This window comes from Astatotilapia calliptera, chromosome 14 (genome assembly GCF_900246225.1).
Source record: "Astatotilapia calliptera chromosome 14, fAstCal1.2, whole genome shotgun sequence".
In the NCBI taxonomy this organism is placed as follows: Eukaryota; Metazoa; Chordata; class Actinopteri; order Cichliformes; family Cichlidae; genus Astatotilapia; species Astatotilapia calliptera.
The window spans coordinates 22474054-22494146 of record NC_039315.1 but is presented as its reverse complement, the minus strand read 5'-3'; the positions used below and the strand labels follow the sequence as shown (position 1 = coordinate 22494146).

The following is a 20093-nucleotide window of genomic DNA, read 5'->3' as shown; positions in this document are numbered from 1 at the left end:
CCCTGCATGTACCTGTTCAGAATTAGCCACAGACATCACAGTTATCCTAGTTAGTTTACTCTCCCATGTTCACTTTGCTTTATTTTTATCAGCCCTAATAAAGGCTTGTTCTTGGTTTAAAGCTCAGGACTTCTCCCGTGGTTTGCATTTGGGTCGGTTCGATTAATACACTGGCGTACCCTGCCAGGACAGCCACATGGGTAAAAGAGCAGGTTTGGGAACTGTCAGTGACTCTTGATGGAGAACAGGTGTGCCTGCAGGAGACTTTTCACCACTGGACGAGAGCCACGCCTACATTCACACAAAAGGGGGAGAAAAAGAGAAAGGAGGACACGGGGAACCATGGGAATAACAAAATTGCTTAAATAAAGTAGAATTTTTTTAGAAATACAACATGACAAACGATAAAATTTACACAAAACAGAGAAGTTTAGTTAAACAGAAATACCCCAATAAGTACTACAAATAAAGAAAGTAACAACAAAAAGCCATGTGAAATCTGAAGATGTCTCTATAGCATAAAATAGCTCAATAAATTGAACAAAGGACAATAATCTTGTCTTGTTTTCAGTTATGATTTAAATATTTTGCATATCATTGCATTTTTTCTACTTTTTTTGGAAATTGGCTTATAAATATTTTTATATATTGTTGGATTTTATGTGTTAGACAAATGTGCTTTTAGAAACTGAAGCACTTTTCTCTCTCAGACGACTCCAAATCTGCATGGTCTACATTATAAATACCAATTTTGCTGAAAAAGTAACGTCGGTTTCCACTTTGAACTCAAATAAAACCAGACAAGTGACGGGAAGAGTTTATTTTCATATCAATGTTTATGACAGCAGACGAGGCGTGTGAATACAAAAATGTGACTGCTAACGGAACAACAGGATTATGCGGCATAGTTTACATATTTTAGGTACAACATGCCGTCAGCTACACCCTGAGTCAGTTCAGAAATTTAATTCTCTTTCTGCTTCCTTTGCAGCACATCCAAAGTGTCATATCTTCTGTTGCACAGCTGCTCTCAGACGGCTGTGGAATTTGACAGTTGTGACAATTTGACAGTTGCAAGCCTGTGAAACTTAAATTGATAAAATGATAAAAAAAACAAAAACAAAATAAGAACCAAAAAAAATGCTGTGCAGTATTCATCTCACAGTTTGAATTACGGGAAATGCCCGTACAGATTGAATGGTCGCCACATCATAACAACCTCGTGTAGCCAGCGTGACCTGAACATTTCACATCTTTGCTTTATGCCCCAACCAACAGCGTTCCCATTCTCCTGCCTATAACCATCACCTATCTCTGGCTAGTACTGACTTTTTGTTTTAAATAACATGCCAACAGGACGCGGTGTGTTCATCTGTCTTTGCTGAAGCCAAAGGTGTAAACTCCTTCAGTAAATAAACACCTGGCTGGTAAGCTGTTGGGTAATTAATGTCACACCTGCTTTCATTTTTCATGCTGTTGTTTTATTGTGTAGATGTTAATTACCATGGCATTCATGAGGATTCACCTCACAGCACCGCACTGTGTATCTGAGGAGGAAACTTTTTAATTACCTGGCAAAATGTTTTTTATTTGTTTTTACATTTTTTAAACAGGATTAACTGTATAAAGTGAGATCTTTGGTTTGGGATTGTTTTGTTTTGTTCGTGTTATTTTTAATGGTTATTATGCAACTGACAGCATTATGTGGGCTCGGAAGTGATCCAGTTTCCATGTTTGGACAGTTTGTCTGTGTTTGAGGAGATGAGTCACTCTGAGAAATTATGCAAGCGTGGTTAATTGTTTTGTTGTTTATTTTTGATTTGTGGGTTTTTAAGCTCCAGGCATCCTTTACAATACATTTTTCACTGGTTCAAGTTCATTAAAAATGACTTGATAGACCATTTCTTCATTCACCATGTGTATGTTTGAATTTATTAAGTTTGATTCATAGATTTTGTCCTGTAAAAGGTTTTCCCAGGTGCTCCCATTTATTTTGGTATTAACAAAAGTGAAAGTGGACAGTATATCCTTATTGGCTCCGTCACTAGTCAGTTAACATAAAACTAATGTAGGACTATTAGTGGAAATCAACCAGAAAATCTAGTAACATCATGTTCTGAAATCGGACAAGATGGCACTACGTACGCACTTAAAAACTGTACTTTAAAACACTTATTTTGAACATCCAGCTTCGCAGACAATGTTTGATCTGTGACATTTAAAGTGTGTAACTATTAGCAGAATAACATACTTGAAAATAAATATAAAACAAAAGGAAAACTCGTGTCAGTATCCTTTTTTCAGTCCTGTGAGATGTGTGGCATTTTTGGATGACTATTTCTGCTACATTTGTGTCCATTTGCGTATTATTGCTGCAGACTGTTCTCGCATGCCAGTTTTTTGCAGTTTTTCAACACACTTAATATAACAGGAATGAAAGGACAGGACTATCTTAGGCCATTAGCACCCTCAAGTACCCTGCCCAGGGAGTTCAAGAAGGCTGGGTGCTCTGAACCATCAATCAGTGCAGACGACAGTCAGGACCTGTTCCCCAACACGAATGTGCACTGAACAAGCCCTCTCATCCACCAGGAGAAACCCGAGCATACAGGCAGCAAGCTGAGGAGGATGCCAGAGACCAAGCCATGCATTGAGGTGAGCCTGACTATATCTAGCCAGTACCTCTCAAACTCACACACTAACTCTGGCTCCTTCCCCACTAGAGAGGTTAGCATTTCATGTCCCAGTTGCTAGGCCCCGGTAACCCTATCCTGGGCAGGGTGAACTGTCTCCTTGATCTTATATTCATAGGGGTCTTTTGAAGCACTCTTTGTCTGTTCCCTCACCCAGGACCTATTTGCCATGGGAGACCCTATCAGGAGGCAAAAGCCCCCCAGACAACATAGCCTCTGCGATCCCTGGGACACACAAGCTCCACCACCACGACCATAAAATAACCAGGAAGTGAAACTGCTGAGAATAACAATCACTTTTGCAAGAGTGTCCTGGGCAAACATAAGCAACATTAACATATGTTTTTCAGTGTAACAAAACAGTAAAACTTGTTGGTGTGTGTAGCTGGGAACTTGGACTTTGCCTCCTACTGTGGAGACCACATGGTGCTGCAGAGAGAGCTGTGCTGTGGGGATATCGAGGGTGCACAGGTTACCATCTCTTTGTCAGGATTATAAAAACAGCAAGCCTCACTGGTCATTGTGACAAATGGTGAGAACAGCACGTTGTTGTCAAAGACGGGATTTATCCTGACATCTGTACTGAATTCAAACTAAGTGAACCTGGCAGCAGCAGATATAGCGGGTACCTCACTTTTTTTAGGGCTTCTGTTATGTAAATGTAGTCGCCGACCTAGTACCAGTAACAGCATGTTGTGCCTCAGATTCAGTCTCTGAATTTGTCTTGATCATGTTTCATAAATGCTACAATGTTACACACATAGCTAAAGGTTTTTGTGTACTGGTACGGTCTATTTTCTATAGTTCACGTGTCATGACTCTTTTTAAAGGCATTTGATGAGTGACCCTTGACCCCATTGCTGCCGATGGTCCATACAGTGTGACAGCAAAAGTTCAAAACAGTAGAGCTACTTTTACAGATGTGCTGTTTGGAGACATCTGGCTGTGTGGAAGGCAGAGCAACATGTGCTTTAAGGTGAGTCAGGTACGGTAAGCCAAGTGAACAACACACCATATCGATAAAGGTTTATTTTAGGCAAGCAGCATCGTGATGCAGTGGTCGATGCTGTCGCCTCAGTGGAGGTGCTAGCCCTTTCTGTGTGTCATTTGTATTTGCTCTCTGTGCCAGTTTGGGTTTCCTCTCAGTGCTTTGCTTTCTTTCCACAGTAAAGACATTCTTGTTAGGTTGACCGGTCATTCTACATTGGTCATAAGTGTGGGTGTGGGAGTGCATGGTTGTCTGTTCTCTGTGCTGGCATTCGGGTTGTGCCTCTTACCTGCTGTCCGCTTCCTCTTTGCCAAAGTGCAAAACCAAAATATTTCATGCTTAAAAGGTATTTATTCATGTGATGAAACATATTTATTTATTAATTTACTCACTTTGCACCCAATTTTTAATGCATCAGAGGAGCTGGCTCTTCTCACTGAGTACTCTCATGTGAGCTATGTTACAGCAGTCTTGACAGCGAGTTAATGCATCTGGCTGAAGTGGAGATTCCCTGGTCTGCGCCCACCACCCGTAAGATGAGGATTTTTTTTTTAATGTGTCTTTTGTCCTCTTGATATCAGTTCTAGATTAGGCACTGGAATAGACATCTGTTCTGTTTCTCAGATACAATGGCAGAATTAGATCTGCACATTGGTGGAAAAGAGGTGAGTGATGCTTAAAACCTGATTCGAGGAAATTACCTTCCTTTTTTAAAACCTGATATGTACTTTATGATGAAATTATTAGAAGAACAACCAGCGCAGATTACCGCTTTTAACTAAGGACATCATGACCACTTTTGGGGAAAACGTTGTGTATGTGATAATGAGGTTGGTAACTTTTAAATGTTAAATCCAGTGGATCAAAAAGCCTGCAACCCTCAGATTTAAGGCACTTGATGGCTGATCATCTGTACTCACTCACTCACTAGTAACAGACAAAAGTGTTTCTAAGGTGGTGGATGGAAATTGGGATAAAAAAAAATCCAAATCATGATGTACAACAATCGGGTTCTTTATATTGCTGCAAGAGTATATTTGGAGAAATGGGCTCCAGTTCTACTTGTTGAAAAGCATCTATTCTTGCATTCAAGCTTCTTCAGAGTAAAGTGTTTCTGCTTTTGTTCTCATATAGTGCCAAAACACAAGCTGTCCCTGGCATAACTCTAGCATCAACAGATTTCTTAATGTACCAGAACTGAAAAGATCAACAGAGAAACCGATTTCTGGAGGCTTTTCTTCAATAAAAAGTATGCACATGTTGTGACCTGCTTTTGCTGTTAGACTTTTTTATTTTCTTCTGTTATCTTACCAACTGGGACATCACAATGAATTAATAATTAAATAAAATAACAACAGTTAGATTACATGGTTTTTTCTGTTTCAGGATCCATCCCTGAGACAAACAGAGTGTAGCCTATAGACTGACACTGGATGCCTGAGCTGGTGGCTTATAAGAAAAAGGACATGGTCTTTCTTGAAACTTACCCTAAAGAAACTGTTTCATTGTACATCAACATTACCTATGGCTAGGCGGTCTCTGTTACTCCCTCTAAAGACATTTTAGGGCCAGCACCGATATAGTGTTGATGTTAGCATTTACACTAACTGCTGGGTTGACAGTGCAGCAAGACACTGAACCTTAAATTGGCACCCTGCAATACCAGGCCTGCCCCCAAGGGTGTGCAGATTATCTGCATGTTAATGAGATACACTTTGCAGAGCAAAGTTAAATCACTTATTTTATTATTTGCTATTATTTTTGTGGGTTGTCCAAGTTTTACGTGTAACAATCTTTAGAATCTTTAACTCCTAAGACAAAGTCATACCTTTTCTCTTCTCTTGTGTTTTTAATGAGGGCTTTTGATTAGAAATTTGGGCTCTGTGTAGCTTAAGTCTCTCTAGCACTAGTCAGATTTTACCGGCACTTCCTTTTATCATCAATCACTCTTCATCGAAAAGAGGCGTCTGGAAAATCTACTAACCCTGAAAATGTCAGAAGACATTTGTCTCTACGGTCAGTTGGGATAATTGGACATGATGTTGACTGGCGACCTCTCCAGGGTTTGTAATAGGCTCAGAGCAGCTTGTCTGTTCATTTTGTAATTCCATTTGGTGAAAACACCATGAATAAAATAATAATAAACATTTATTTATTGTTTATTACATTGAATCTGACCTTTTACTTTAAAAATAGTTTGGGTAAGTTACTTTATATTAGTAACTTAGTTACATTACTAGTTACTTCCATCAAAAGTAACTCAGTTACTTCAAGTTACTCGTTACTTTCAAAGTAACTAGTTACCAGGGAAAGTAACTTTGGTTTTACTCAGAATTCTCTTGTTAATGTGTTTCTTCCATAACTTTGCCAGTCTTCTAGCTTGCTTACTTGCCACAAGTGCACTGTGCCACCTACCAAAGGAAAAAATAATGTGCATATTTCCACGAGAGAAATCCTACGCCTGGACCGTCATTGACCGCCACATGATTCTAGCCTACGTCACAGCGTCATGTGCGCTTTTTACATCCAACACAAAAACTGCAGTCGTGGTGCTTTCGATTGTACTCAGAACTCAGAAATTCTGCCTTCCGAATAGGAAGATGTAGGTAACACCAGACTGCAGATGAGCTGCATACAGGGCTGGACTGGGGCAAAAAATCGTCCTGGGCATTTTGACTAGAGACCGGACCACCATTATAGCAAAAATCATAAAGCCTTTGAATGAAAACAAACACTGTTGTGACAGTGATGTTCACTGTCTTGATGGTATATATGCATCAATCTATCAATCGTTTGTTGTAAGATTCAGATAATTATTTATTAAAAGCTAGACATTTGAAATGAGAATAAGAAAGTATTTCCTTGTGCCCCCCTCTCCCTGTTAATGCCCTACATGCCCCCCTGGCAACACTTTGCTAGATCCGCCCCTGCACAGTTACCAGCTGTCAGCGTAAAAAAGGATCCTGGTGCTATTTGTCTCTCAGAAACAGTTCATAACTTCCCTTCAACTCATTTATGTCAGCTAAAAGGTAAACCTGTTTCTCCATCACCTGTTCAGCTCTGATGATTCAGTAAGGACATCTCCTGGTTTCATCTTCATGTTTCCCTCTCACCAGATATACAAACTGATATCATGACCAGCAGCTTTACAGCTGTGGCTCCAGCAAACATCAGCTGATACTAGAAATTAATATTAAATAAATTCTAACAACAGCTGATCAAACGTGCTGCTGTTGTTTAACGCGACATCCGGTGGTTTCCTCTTTCTGGCGCAAAGTGGACGATAAATAAACAAGAGGGAAAAGCTGATCAGCTGATCATTGATCAGTTTCATGATTAAAGTAGCAACAGGAGAGGGAGGGGGAGAGAATGAAGGAAGAAGAGGCAGCTGACAGTGTAAAGACGCAGAATAACTCCAGCTTTGTGTCTTTTTCATTGTAGCTGAAGTCCGGGACAAACTGTGTTTCTTTTCACCTCAATACCAAACGTGTAATATTTTCTCTGAATACGAGATGATTCCGTTTTTTAGGGAACGGTTGGCAACTCTAATAATTAACCGTATGAACAAAATAAAGTTCCACATCATTAACATCATAGAACCCACCCAGATGTATAGAAACTCCATAATGCTAGCTAGCACGCAGTACGAAAAAGTCAGCACAACGAAAATAAACTCCACCTAAACTTGGTTTATATCTGACACAGATAGACTGCAGGTCATAACTTCTTACCTGAAGTTCAGTTCACCTGACTCGGACCAGCGGCCGCTACGGGTCTCTCCTCCTCCTGCGTCCCCTTTCTCTCATCCACCTGCTGGCCTCCACCACTTGCTAATGTTACTGAATCTGTGGAAGCTCCGCGATAGCCACCACACGAAGTAACGAATAACGTGCCTATCTAAATCCCAGTAACGAGTAACGCGTTCCTGGTTTTGGCATAATAACTAGTTACCGTGCTCGTTACCACAGTAATAACGTAGTTACTGTAACGCATTACTTAATAACGCGTTAGTCCCAACACTGGTAATATGAGATCAGTTTTTTTGAGCAATGAAATACAAAGAAATAACCCCTTCAAGGTTTGACAGTTTGCATAAAGAAGGTATATCAGCAACAGAATGCTTTGAAATTTAATTTTGCTTTCTGTGTGAAACCAAAGAAACCCAAAGTAATCATAGTGATTACTCATGATTACGCTTCATGAGTATTTATGACAGCAGAGGAGAATGGGCAAACTGAAACTGCTAATGAAGCAAAGGGATTCTGCGCAATATAGTGTATTTCACCTAGTCAATTCAGAAATGTAATTCCCTCTCCATTTCCTTTTAATCAGATCCAAAGGGCCGTATATTTCACAGCCTTTTTATTAGACGCAGTTTCACAGCTGTTCCAACAAGGTTGTCATTCAATTTGACAATTACACTGATTAACAATGGAGCTGGAATGTGATATGCAGGCCTGTTAAACTTAGAGTAAATCAATGAAAACAACATAAAAGTATATGTCTCACTGTTTGGATTAAGAAAAAAGCCAAACTGTGAGACGTACAGCTGCTGCTGAAGTTTTACATTGTGGTAATTTCAGTTTTATGTACTGACACAGATCTTTAAAGCAGTTTGCAATGATTGGACATTAATGGTGGCCTCATCATGTACAGGACGTGGACATTTCACAGTTCTTCCATTACTTTATGCCCCAACCAACAGCTTTCCTATTCTCCTGCCTATAACCATCAGCTATCTTTGGTTATTACTGACATTCAGTTTTAAATAACATGCCAACAGAACGCAGTGTGTTCATTTGTCTTTGCTGAAGCCAAACAGGTAAACTCCTTTGGTAAATAAGCACCTGGCTGGTAAGCTGTTGGATAATTAATGTTGCATCTGCTTTCATTTTTCATGCTGTTGTTTTAGTGGATAGATGTTAATTACTGTGGTATTCATAAGGATTCACCTCACAGCAACACACCGTTCTGTGTATCTGAGGAGGATGTTTGAGAAACTTGTGGCACAATAACTGATGATATCTGTTTGTGGTGTGGCATACTACATGACATGACTTTCATGGCATATAGCACACCTTGTGATGGGCTTGTTTCAAGTCATTTTTTGTGCTTTCTTTGCAGAACAGCAATCACTGTGATTTTAGGAGATTCAACCCAATTTCTCTGACTACTGTGTTTCCTTTTTTTTAAAAGCATTAATGAGCCAAGGCCCTATTCCTGAAAGCAGATTTAGTGAACAACTCTGACGTGAGGTTTTCTGTTCCAGAAACATGTAGTCAATCTTTCTATGTCCAGAAACATTTATGCAGGTTATATAAACCAGAACAACCTGCAAAAATGATCATTTCATTGCAAAGGCTCAAATTTTTTAAAAAGAGTGAACATAAAAGGCCAGATTTAGGGTAGACCAGGATTTGAATTCACACTCTTTGCATCAATTGTTAATTACTGGAACATCCTTTAATAACCATTGCTTTGTTAAATTAAAGCTTAAGGCACTAACTCAAAATTAGCATCTCTTTCATTTTGGCAATTAGTTCTAACAAAAGGTAATTACAAACAGCCATCCCACCTATATATATATATATATATATATATATATATATATATATATATATATATATATATATATATATATATATATATATGAATGAGTCAGTCTGGTAACTGACTTCCAGGGCAAAGTGTATTACTTTTACTGTTTACTGTCTTGATAACTGATCAGGGATTCAAACCAAAGTAATAAATAAATATGTTTCATCACATGAATAAATACCTTTTAAGCATGAAATATTTTGGTTTTGCACTTTGGCAAAGAGGAAGCGGACAGCAGGTAAGAGGCACAACCCGAATGCCAGCACAGAGAACAGACAACCATGCACTCCCACACCCACACTTATGACCAATGTAGAATGACCGGTCAACCTAACAAGAATGTCTTTACTGTGGAAAGAAAGCAAAGCACTGAGAGGAAACCCAAACTGGCACAGAGAGCAAATACAAATGACACACAGAAAGGGCTAGCACCTCCACTGAGGCGACAGCATCGACCACTGCATCACGATGCTGCTTGCCTAAAATAAACCTTTATCGATATGGTGTGTTGTTCACTTGGCTTACCGTACCTGACTCACCTTAAAGCACATGTTGCTCTGCCTTCCACACAGCCAGATGTCTCCAAACAGCACATCTGTAAAAGTAGCTCTACTGTTTTGAACTTTTGCTGTCACACTGTATGGGCCATTGGCAGCAATGGGGTCAAGGGTCACTCATCAAATGCCTTTAAAAAGAGTCATGACACGTGAACTATAGAAAATAGACCGTACCAGTACACAAAAACCTTTTAGCTATGTGTGTAACATTGTAGCATTTATGAAACATGATCAAGACAAATTCAGAGACTGAATCTGAGGCACAACATGCTGTTACTGGTACTAGGTCGGCGACTACATTTACATAACAGAAGCCCTAAAAAAAGTGAGGTACCCGCTATATCTGCTGCTGCCAGGTTCACTTAGTTTGAATTCAGTACAGATGTCAGGATAAATCCCGTCTTTGACAACAACGTGCTGTTCTCACCATTTGTCACAATGACCAGTGAGGCTTGCTGTTTTTATAATCCTGACAAAGAGATGGTAACCTGTGCACCCTCGATATCCCCACAGCACAGCTCTCTCTGCAGCACCATGTGGTCTCCACAGTAGGAGGCAAAGTCCAAGTTCCCAGCTACACACACCAACAAGTTTTACTGTTTTGTTACACTGAAAAACATATGTTAATGTTGCTTATGTTTGCCCAGGACACTCTTGCAAAAGTGATTGTTATTCTCAGCAGTTTCACTTCCTGGTTATTTTATGGTCGTGGTGGTGGAGCTTGTGTGTCCCAGGGATCGCAGAGGCTATGTTGTCTGGGGGGCTTTTGCCTCCTGATAGGGTCTCCCATGGCAAATAGGTCCTGGGTGAGGGAACAGACAAAGAGTGCTTGTCAGGTCAAATGTGTGATATTTGAATTTGATATTGAATTTCACAGCGGCCTCTACTGTTGCGGTAACAAAGCAATATGGCAGTAGCCCGCACGCTATGCTTTCATATTAAAATATGAAGGTTTTGTGAGTGATTTTGTAAATAGGGGTATTTTTACCCACTCCATGGCATGCTGGTCAGTCACAGGAGCACGTTCAGTGAGAGACTGCACCACTGAACGACACAGGAAATCTTTCCTGCCTGTGGCCATCTCCCTGTACAACGCATCCACTTAACACACTGGTTACTGCTACAACTACACATGTTTCTTTTCCAGCTATTTATTAATGAGTGACTTATATATATATATATATATATATATATATATATATATATATATATATATATATATATATATATATATATATGTGTATATATTGTACTATTCTTAGTTAGCGTATTGTCTGTCTTGTTAATGTTGGTTTATGTTGGTTTATAATGGAGCACTGTAACAAAAAAATAATTTCCCCCAGGGATCAATAAAGTATTCTGATTCTGATTTTAGTCTAGCATGATGAAAATTTCCCTGTCAAGAGGAAATTATTTAAATGCATAATGTAAATGTTTATACTAAAGTTTGCAGCAACTAATTTACTGCAGATTGCACTAAATCTAATGCTTAAAGGAAAAAAGACATATTATGCCCATTGTGGTTGTCACAGTTACTCCTAGTAGTGTTTTATTTATTTTAAATCAGAGGAGACATTAATGGTTTCTGTAAATTTATGTTCAATTTATGACTCCAAAGGGACACAAGTGTGTTTGAAAGAGTTCTACTAGAATCTAGTAGAACTCTTTCAAACACAAATTTTTCCATCTAGTAACTAGATGGAAAAATTTTCAGGGTCATATATCTGGTATTGTCTCTTAGAGCAGGGGTCCCCAATCCCAGTCCACAAGGGCTGGTGTCCTTGCAGGTTTTAGATCTCAGCCTGGGTCAACACACCTGAATCACACGATTAGTTCATTACCAGGCCTCTGGAGAACTTCAAGACATGTTGAGAAGGTAATTTATCCATTTAAATCAGCTGTGATGGATGTCTTAGTATCCGATAAATGTAAAAAAAAAAAAACCAACAACAACAACAACAACAAAACACAAGAAGAGATTAAATAATGTGAATTATTTATCATCATAATTGTTTATCAAATTTGGACAAAATGTTTGGTGGAATAGAGCTCCGGACGTTTCGGAATTACTAAAAACGCGGTTGATTTCTTTGGCTTTTATTTTGAAGGATCACGAGATTTGCGCGTCAGCTGCTGGATGACGTCACGACATCGACGCACAAATACCGAGTCCCGAAACGCAAGTGACGTTTGTATCTGTTACATGGACTTTCGCCAACAAGCGCGTGACTTTCCCCCACAGCTTTCTATTAATCATGTGATCGTGTGATCATGGCTGCTACACTTTGTGTTGTTTTTGCACTTTTAGCTTCTCTTCACACTTGTGGTGAGTGCATTATCTTTACGCTGCATATTGTGGCAGTTTTCGAGTTTCCAGCAAGCCTTGACCTACTTAATGTAAATCTAACCGGACTTAATTTTTTATGTTGTGTTTTTTATTCATCTGCACAAGTTTTATGATTCCTTGAAACTTTAAATAACCAGGAAGTGAAATTGCTGAGACGAACACTATCTTTTGCAAGTGTCCTGGGCTGACATAGGCAGCATTAATCTTGCTTGTTTTTTTTTCAGTGTAATAAAACAATAAAACTTGTTGGTGTGTGTAGATGGGAAGCTGCGTTTTGCCTCCTACTATGGAGACCACATGGTGCTGCAGAAGTCTCCAGAGAGAGCTGTGCTGTGGGGATATGGCCCCGAGGGTGCACAGGTTACCGTCTCCTTGTTAGGTTTATTTAAACGGCAAGCCTCACTGGTCACTGTGACAAACGGTAAGTACAGCACGTTGTTGTCAAAGACGGGATTTATCCTGATGTCTGTACTATATTCAAACTAAGTGAAATTGACGGCAGCAGATATAGCGGGTACCTCACTTTTGTTTTGGGGCTTGTATTCTGTAACTGTGGTCACTGACCTAGTAAAAGTAACAGCATGTTGTGCCTCAGATTCAGTCTATGAATTTGTCTTGATCATGTTTCATAGATGCTACAATGTTACACATAGCTAAAAGTTTTGTTTCTTTTTCTTAAAGGCATTTGGCAAGTGACCCTTGACCCTGTTGCTGCTGGTGGTCCATATAATGTGACAGCAAAAGTTCAGAACGATTCAGCTACTCTTACAGATGTGCTGTTTGGAGACATTTGGATGTGTGGAGGGCAGAGCAACATGTGGTTTAACATGACTCAGGTAAGGTTGTCTGTCTCTGTGCTGACATTCAGGTTTTGCCTTATACCTGGTGTCAGCTGGGACATGCCAAAGCCCTCTGCATCTTTGCCCAATTACAAAAGAGCCATCAAACATATAAGGCAAAAAGCAGTTTCTTCTTAAAATGTATTTAATCATTTGTTAAAGCATATCTATTTTGTTTACTCACTCTTCACCAGATTTTCAATGCAACAGAGGAGCTGTCTGTTGTTGCTAAGTATCCTTATGTCAGGCCTTTTATGGTAGCGTTGAACACAAGTGGCATCGAGTTAATGGATCTGATAGAAGTAGAGATTCCCTGGTCTGTGCCCACTGCCAGTAAGATAAGATTTTATTTTCATTTTAAGTATTTATTGAGATATTGGAAAATGTGTTTATACTTAAAGGTTTTGTTTTGGATCATTGAACATTCATATAGTACTTTGCATCTCTCCCTAAATTCAAGCTATGGTTTTATTGTGGTTTCAACATATGACATTAGAATATGGTCTCAGGTCAAATAAATATCAACCATGATGCATATATACCGCTCTTAGCTTGCGTTATACTGGTTGATTAATGAACAGCTGTGTTTCCAGGTGTGGTGGAAGAGTTTTCTGCTGTGTGCTGGCTCTTTGGACGTTACATGTATGAGACCTTGAAGTACCCCATAGGACTGGTGGAGTCCTGTTGGGGTGGCACACCGGTCGAAGTGTGGTCATCTTCAAGAGCCCTGAAACGGTGTCAAGAAGTGCCAGTTGTAGACGGGTAAGGACATAAAGACACATTCTCCAGCTGTCTGACTGAAGTTAAGACAGCAGTTGTTTCTGTGTGTTTAATACCCATCAAACATGGTCTGTACTAACTGCACTGTGCATGTTTTCTCCATGTCGTGATCTCAGACCTAAAAAAAATTCTATTTTGTGGAATTCAATGATCCACCCATTGCTCAATATGACCATCAAAGGGGCCCTCTGGTACCAAGGTAAGACTCCTTATATCACAGGTAGGTTTGGCGTATTCAGTGACTCACATAAACTTCTGGGGTTTATCACATTTTCAGGTGAGGCCAATGCAGAGTATAACCAGGACAAGTACAACTGTTCCTTCCCGGCTATGATTGATGACTGGAGGATGGCATTTCATCAGGGCTCAGGGGGGCAAACAGCTCCTGACTTCCCCTTTGGGTTTGTCCAGGTCTGTTAGGCATTGGTTTAACACTAACAAAGAGTAAACTTGAAACATTTTTGGTGTAGGTGCACCATTACTGTAGCACTGTAGCATCCAACAACACATGGGCTTCTCTTTTCAGTATAAGTGTAACATAGGCCGATTTATAACATTGTTTATTGTGTTGCAATGGTGATGAGTGATTCCTCTACATGTGCAGCTGTCCACTTACATAAAGACCTCCAAAGATGATGGCTTTCCAAACATCCGCTGGCACCAAACAGCAGACTTTGGTTTTGTTCCTAACCTCAGGATGAAGAAAACCTTCATGGCTGTGGCTTTGGATTTACCAGATGCAACTTCGCCGTATGGCACGTAAGAACAAGTGAAAGCATAGAATTTTTGTTATATCTAGTGTGTACAGTGGGGGAAATAATTACTGGATCCCATGCAGAATTATTTGGTTTGTTCACTTACAAAGAAATTAAGTCTCCAATTTTTTTTGGTAGCTTCATTTTTGTGTAGAGAGACAGAATATCAACCAAAAATCCAGAAAAGGCAGTTTACATAAAAGTTATACATCTTTTGCATATTCTCAAGCTAAACATTAGTACTTTGTGGAAAAACCCTTGTTTCCAAACACACAAGTTTATTTAAATTCAGTCTTATTTATGTAGCGCAAAATCACAAAAGCAGTTGCCTCAAAGCACTTTGTATTGTAAGGTAAAGACAATAATATATAGAAAACCCCACCAATCAGATGATCTGCTATGACAAAGCTCTTGGCGACAGTGGAAAGCAAAAACTCCCGTTTAAATGGAAGAAACCACCGGCAGAACCAGGCTCAGGAAGGGACACAGTCATTGTGGGTAAGGGGAGGTGGACAGGAAAAAAGAGACACTGTGGAAGAGAGTCAGATATTAATAAGAATTGGACATATAATCAAATCAATCCTTATACAACAGTTGGAAGAGCTTGGTCTGCGTAGCCGGCAATAAGTCAGACTGGTCCCCGGTGGGCGTTGGACTCCGCCAGGGCTACCTTTTGTCACAGATTCTGTTCATAATTTTTATATAATTTCTAGGCCAAAGGGCGGAAGGCTTCTGCTTGGGCAGTTTCAGAATCTCGTCTCTGCTTTTTATGAATGATGTGGTTCTGCTGGCTTTATGAGATAGTGACCTCCAGCTCACACTGAAACGGTTTATAGACAAGTGTGAAGCGGCGGAAATGAGAATCAGTGCCTCCAAGTCTGAGGCCATGGTCCTTAGCCGAAAAAGGGTGGAGTGCTCACTCTGGGTTAGGGACCAGTTCCTGCCCCAAGTGGAGGAGTTTGAGTATCTCAGGGTCTTGTTCACGAGTGAGGGGAAAGGGGAGTGGGAGATCGACAGACGGTGCTGCAGTAATGCAGATACTCTACCGCTTTGTCATGTTGAAGAGAGAGCTGAGTGTAAAAGCGCTCTCGATTTACCAGTCGAGCTACATCCCCACCCTCACCTGTGGTCACAGACTTTGGTTAGTGACCGAAAGAACAAGATTGTGGATACAAGCAGCGGAAATGAGCTTTCTCCACTTCTTCATTATTTAACAGACATGTGATGCAGTTCTCTATCCAGTTGAGTATTAGTATGCAACCTAACCCAACAATGTAAACTGTATTTTCATACATAACCATCAACATTTCAGAGGCCGCCTTTAATAGGCAAATTTTTCTCAAAGGTATGTCAGTCACATTGTACTGTCTTAAGATGGACAGACTGTACAACTCTTTTTAGCTAATATTTTTAGCATTCTACCCAACATTCAATAGCCACAAGGAGCTCTCCTCTCGTCAGATGCCAAGTGGGTTTTGGTGTCTTGGCGAAGGACTCTTCTACATGTGGACAGGAGAAGGTGGGGATTAAACCTCAAAACTATAAATAGCCATTGGTCTATCCACTCTACAAGCTGAGGCACACCTCTCACATTTGGGGATGAAAATAGACTAGGTAAAAAAAAAAAAAAAAAGGAACATACCCCTCTGATGTCACTGATTGTTTGTGGATGGTGAAAATACCAAAGTCAAGGCTAGCTGTAAATGTTGCAATTTTTGGAGCCAAAAGTGGCAATTTATGGAAAAGAGGATGGAGTTGGTAAGTGGTACTTGACCCTTACCTGATGAGAGGAACATGCCAATTTTACCTCTTGTCTATAAGGTAGGTGTCTAACCTGGTAGTATCAGTTCTAGATTAGGTACTGGAATTAACATGCAGGCTGTTTTTCACTTACAATGGCAGAATTGGTTCTGCATTGGTGGGAAAGAGATGAGTGATGCTTAAAACTCCATTTAAGAAACGTACAATCCAGTGCAGATTACTGAATTTATCTAATGTCATCATAATCACTTATGAGGGAAAGAATTATGTATTTGATGATGGCGTTGATTATTTTTCAGTGGTACGGCTAGTGTAAAGCTAACTCTAAACAGATACAAAGTATTGAGAGTACAAATATTGGATTCTAGTTTATATGACAATCGGATTGTTTATAAAAATACTGATGTGGTTTTTCCGTTTCAGGATCCATCCCAGAGACAAGCAGGATGTAGCCTATAGACTGACACTGGGTGCTAGGGCTGTGGCTTATGAGGAAGAGAACGTGCCCTTCCTCGGACCTTTCCCCAAAGAAATTGCATCCACTCAGATGTACGTCAACATTACCTATGACCAGGCAGTCTCTGTCACATCATCCAAAGACATCTTTGAGGTAAGGGTGGCAGGGATGTAAGCTTGAGTTAGCGCAAATCCTAAAACTTTAGGGTTGACATTTGTATCCCTAGACCCCTTTCAAAAGTGTCCTACAGCAAGATATCCATCCGTCCATCCATTTTGTTCTGCTTATCTGGGGCCAAGTCATGGGGAAAACAACCTAGACAGTTGGCCTCAAGCCACCACCTCCACCTCATCTGGGGGAACACCATTCCCTTCCCACCCCAGGATATGCCCAGCGTGTCCTGGGTCTACCCCAGGATATCTGCCTGGTGGAATATATCCATAACACCTCGCCCAGGCAGCGTTCTAATCAGATGCCGCCACCACCTCAGCTGGCTCAATGTGATGTGGAGGAGTCATGGCTTTACTTTGAGTGCTTTCTGAATGACTGAACTGTCTCTCAAACTAAGCCCAGCCACACTTCACTTATTTTTGCCACGTGTATCTGCGATCTTATTCTTTCAGTCATTACTTGGAGCTTGTCGCCATAAGTGAGTGTAGGAATGTAGATCAGCTGGTAAATCAAAAACTTTGCTTTTATACTCAGCTCTTGGTTCACCACAACAGATTGGTACACCCATCAATGCAGAAGCTGTACCAATCTGTTTGTCATTTTCCAGCTCCCCTCTCCCTTCAATTGTTAACCAGACCCCAGGATACTTAGACTACTCTACTTGGGGCAGCAACTCATCCTAACTTAATTACAACAAAGCACCTGATCTGGAGTGAGAACACCATCCCTTTTTTTGCTGAGAACCATGGTCTCAGACTTGGAGGTTCCAGTCCAATTTGGAGGCTGCCACCCTATAAAGCTTATGCCTTTTGAAGCCAACAAATTCAAAACCAACAAACTGGGTGAAGTCCAAGAGCCACCGAACTGAATGGCTCATAGCAGTGGGTCAGATACCCCATACTCCTGAACCCTCTCAAACAGGATCCTCTGAGGGACGCTTTCTCCAAATCCACAAAGCACATGTAGACTCGTTGGACCGTTGCACCCTGCATTCCAACACTGTCCCTACTGGTGTGCAGGTTGTGTGTGCATATCAATGAGAAACATTGTAGAATAGTCTGCACAGCCTGGTTAAGTTACTTCTTAGATTATTTACTATTGTAGTTGTACTCTTATAATCATGCACTTAAAGAATATTTAGCTGTAGTCAGTACTTGCTGTGATGACTTCTAAGTCAAAGTCACTTGTTGTTCTCTTGTCTTTTTAATCAAGGTCTGTTGCTCGGATATTTGGGCTCCATGTGGGCCTAAGTCCCTTTGGCTTCAAACTCCTATAGTGGGGTGGGATCTGACCACCATCCAGGTGTCAGCTGCTGTGTGTCAGTCGTCTGAAGTCGCTGCTGTTCGATACGCTTGGAGAGACTGGCCCTGTGAGTTTAAAGCCTGTCCCGTCTACAGCGCCAGTTGGATTTTACCAGCACCTCCTTTCATCATCAATCACTCTTCATGGAAAGGAGGCATTTGGAAAAGCTACTAACCCTGAAACTGTGACAAGACATTTGTCTCTATGGTCAGTTGGGATAACTGGGCACGGTGTTGATTGGCGACCTCTCCAGGGTTTGTAATAGGCTCAGAGCAGCTTGTCTGTTCATTTTGTAATTCCATTTGGTGAAAACACTTTGTCTTCATGAAATTTGATGAATAAAATAATAAAAATCTCCATACCATTTCTTTATTACTTTGAATATGACCTTTTAATTTAAAAATAGTTGTATTTCATTGATCAGACACATATAGAACTAATAAAAAAAATCCCTTTATAGGTTTCACAGTACAGTGTAATGTATCAGCAACAGAATGGTTTGAAACTGAATTTTACTTTCATTGTCAAACTAAGGAAACATTAAGCAATAATCAGTGATCACTCTCTTCATTTCCAAATGAGCCAATGAGCCGTATATTTCACAGCCTTGTTATTAGACACCCTTTCAAAGCTGCTCCAACAAGGTTGTTCTTCAATTTGACAACTGCATCACTTAACAGTGGAGCTGGAATGTGATATGCAAGCCTACGAAACTTGAATTAAAAACAAAATCCAAGTTCTACAGTATGTCTCACTGTTTGGATTAAGAAAAAAGCCCAACTGTGAGACGTACAGCTGCTGCTGAAGTTTTACATTGTGGTAATTTCAGTTTTATGTACTGACACAGATCTTTAAAGCAGTTTGCAATGGTTGGACATTAATGGTGGCCTCTGTCTAACATCATGTACAGGACGTGGACATTTCACAGTTCTTCCATTACTTTATGCCCCAACCAACAGCTTTCCTATTCTCCTGCCTATAACCATCAGCTATCTTGGTTATTATTGACATTCAGTTTTAAATAACATGCCAACAGAACGCAGTGTGTTCATTTGTCTTTGCTGAAGCCAAACAGGTAATCTCCTTTGGTAAATAAGCACCTGGCTGGTAAGCTGTTGGATAATTAATGTTGCATCTGCTTTCATTTTTCATGCTGTTGTTTTAGTGTATAGATGTTAATTACTGTGGTATTCATAAGGATTCACCTCACAGCAACACACCGTTCTGTGTATCTGAGGAGGATGTTTGCAAAACCTTATCTAGCAGCTTGTTTGGTTTGGTGATCACTCGCTGTAGTGGTGTAATAACTGATGGTATCTGATTGTGGTGTGGCAGACATGTTGGAGTGATTGGGTTTCTAAAAAAAAAATAAAAAGTGCTTTATAGTTTTGTTTTTCTTAGAGCTCTGGTGTTAATATGCGATCAGGCTTCCGTGTTTACCTTTGTTGGAATTTGAGAAAATGAGTCACTCAAAATAAAACTGCACAAACAATTTTAATTTGCGTGGGATTTTTTAAATTTTTTTTGGGAGGGGGGGGGGGGGGTGAAGAATCATGTTCTCATTGCTGTATTTGTATATTTCTTTCTTTGTTTGTGAAGTTCTTAACTAATTTTCTGTGCCGTCCTTGCAGAGCAGCAATCACTGTGATGATTTTTAGGTGATTCAGTCAAATTTTCCTGACTACTGTAGTTTTTTGTTGTTTATTTTTGTTACAAGCATTAATGAAAATGTATCAATCGTTATAAAATCAAAAATAAACATTGCACTCTTTTTGTTATCATTTATGCTTTCCCACTGAATCCTTATGTCATGTTTGAGTTTTACATTAACGAATAAAGCATCGT

General features: G+C 40.0%; 1 protein-coding gene across 1 annotated transcript; it reads left to right on the top strand.

Annotated features, from left to right (window-relative positions):
• The first annotated feature begins 11976 nt into the window (after positions 1–11976).
• On the top strand, positions 11977–18620 carry siae (sialic acid acetylesterase). Its single transcript, XM_026193109.1, has 10 exons — positions 11977–12162; positions 12443–12604; positions 12865–13019; positions 13217–13355; positions 13616–13784; positions 13919–14001; positions 14080–14213; positions 14407–14561; positions 16742–16928; positions 18159–18620. Exons 1-10 carry the CDS (start codon positions 12108–12110, stop codon positions 18420–18422), a joined length of 1503 nt encoding a protein of 500 aa, XP_026048894.1. The 5' UTR covers positions 11977–12107; the 3' UTR covers positions 18423–18620.
• Positions 18621–20093: the final 1473 nt, after the last annotated feature.

Bases quoted from the DNA above. Each gene is read 5' to 3' on its own strand.
- siae (XM_026193109.1), top strand. From the start codon at position 12,108: ATGGCTGCTACACTTTGTGTTGTTTTTGCACTTTTAGCTTCTCTTCAC. The intron at 13,020-13,216 runs GTAAGGTTGTCT...ACTCTTCACCAG, and splicing joins TGTGGTTTAACATGACTCAG to ATTTTCAATGCAACAGAGGA. The intron at 14,214-14,406 runs GTCTGTTAGGCA...CTACATGTGCAG, and splicing joins TCCCCTTTGGGTTTGTCCAG to CTGTCCACTTACATAAAGAC.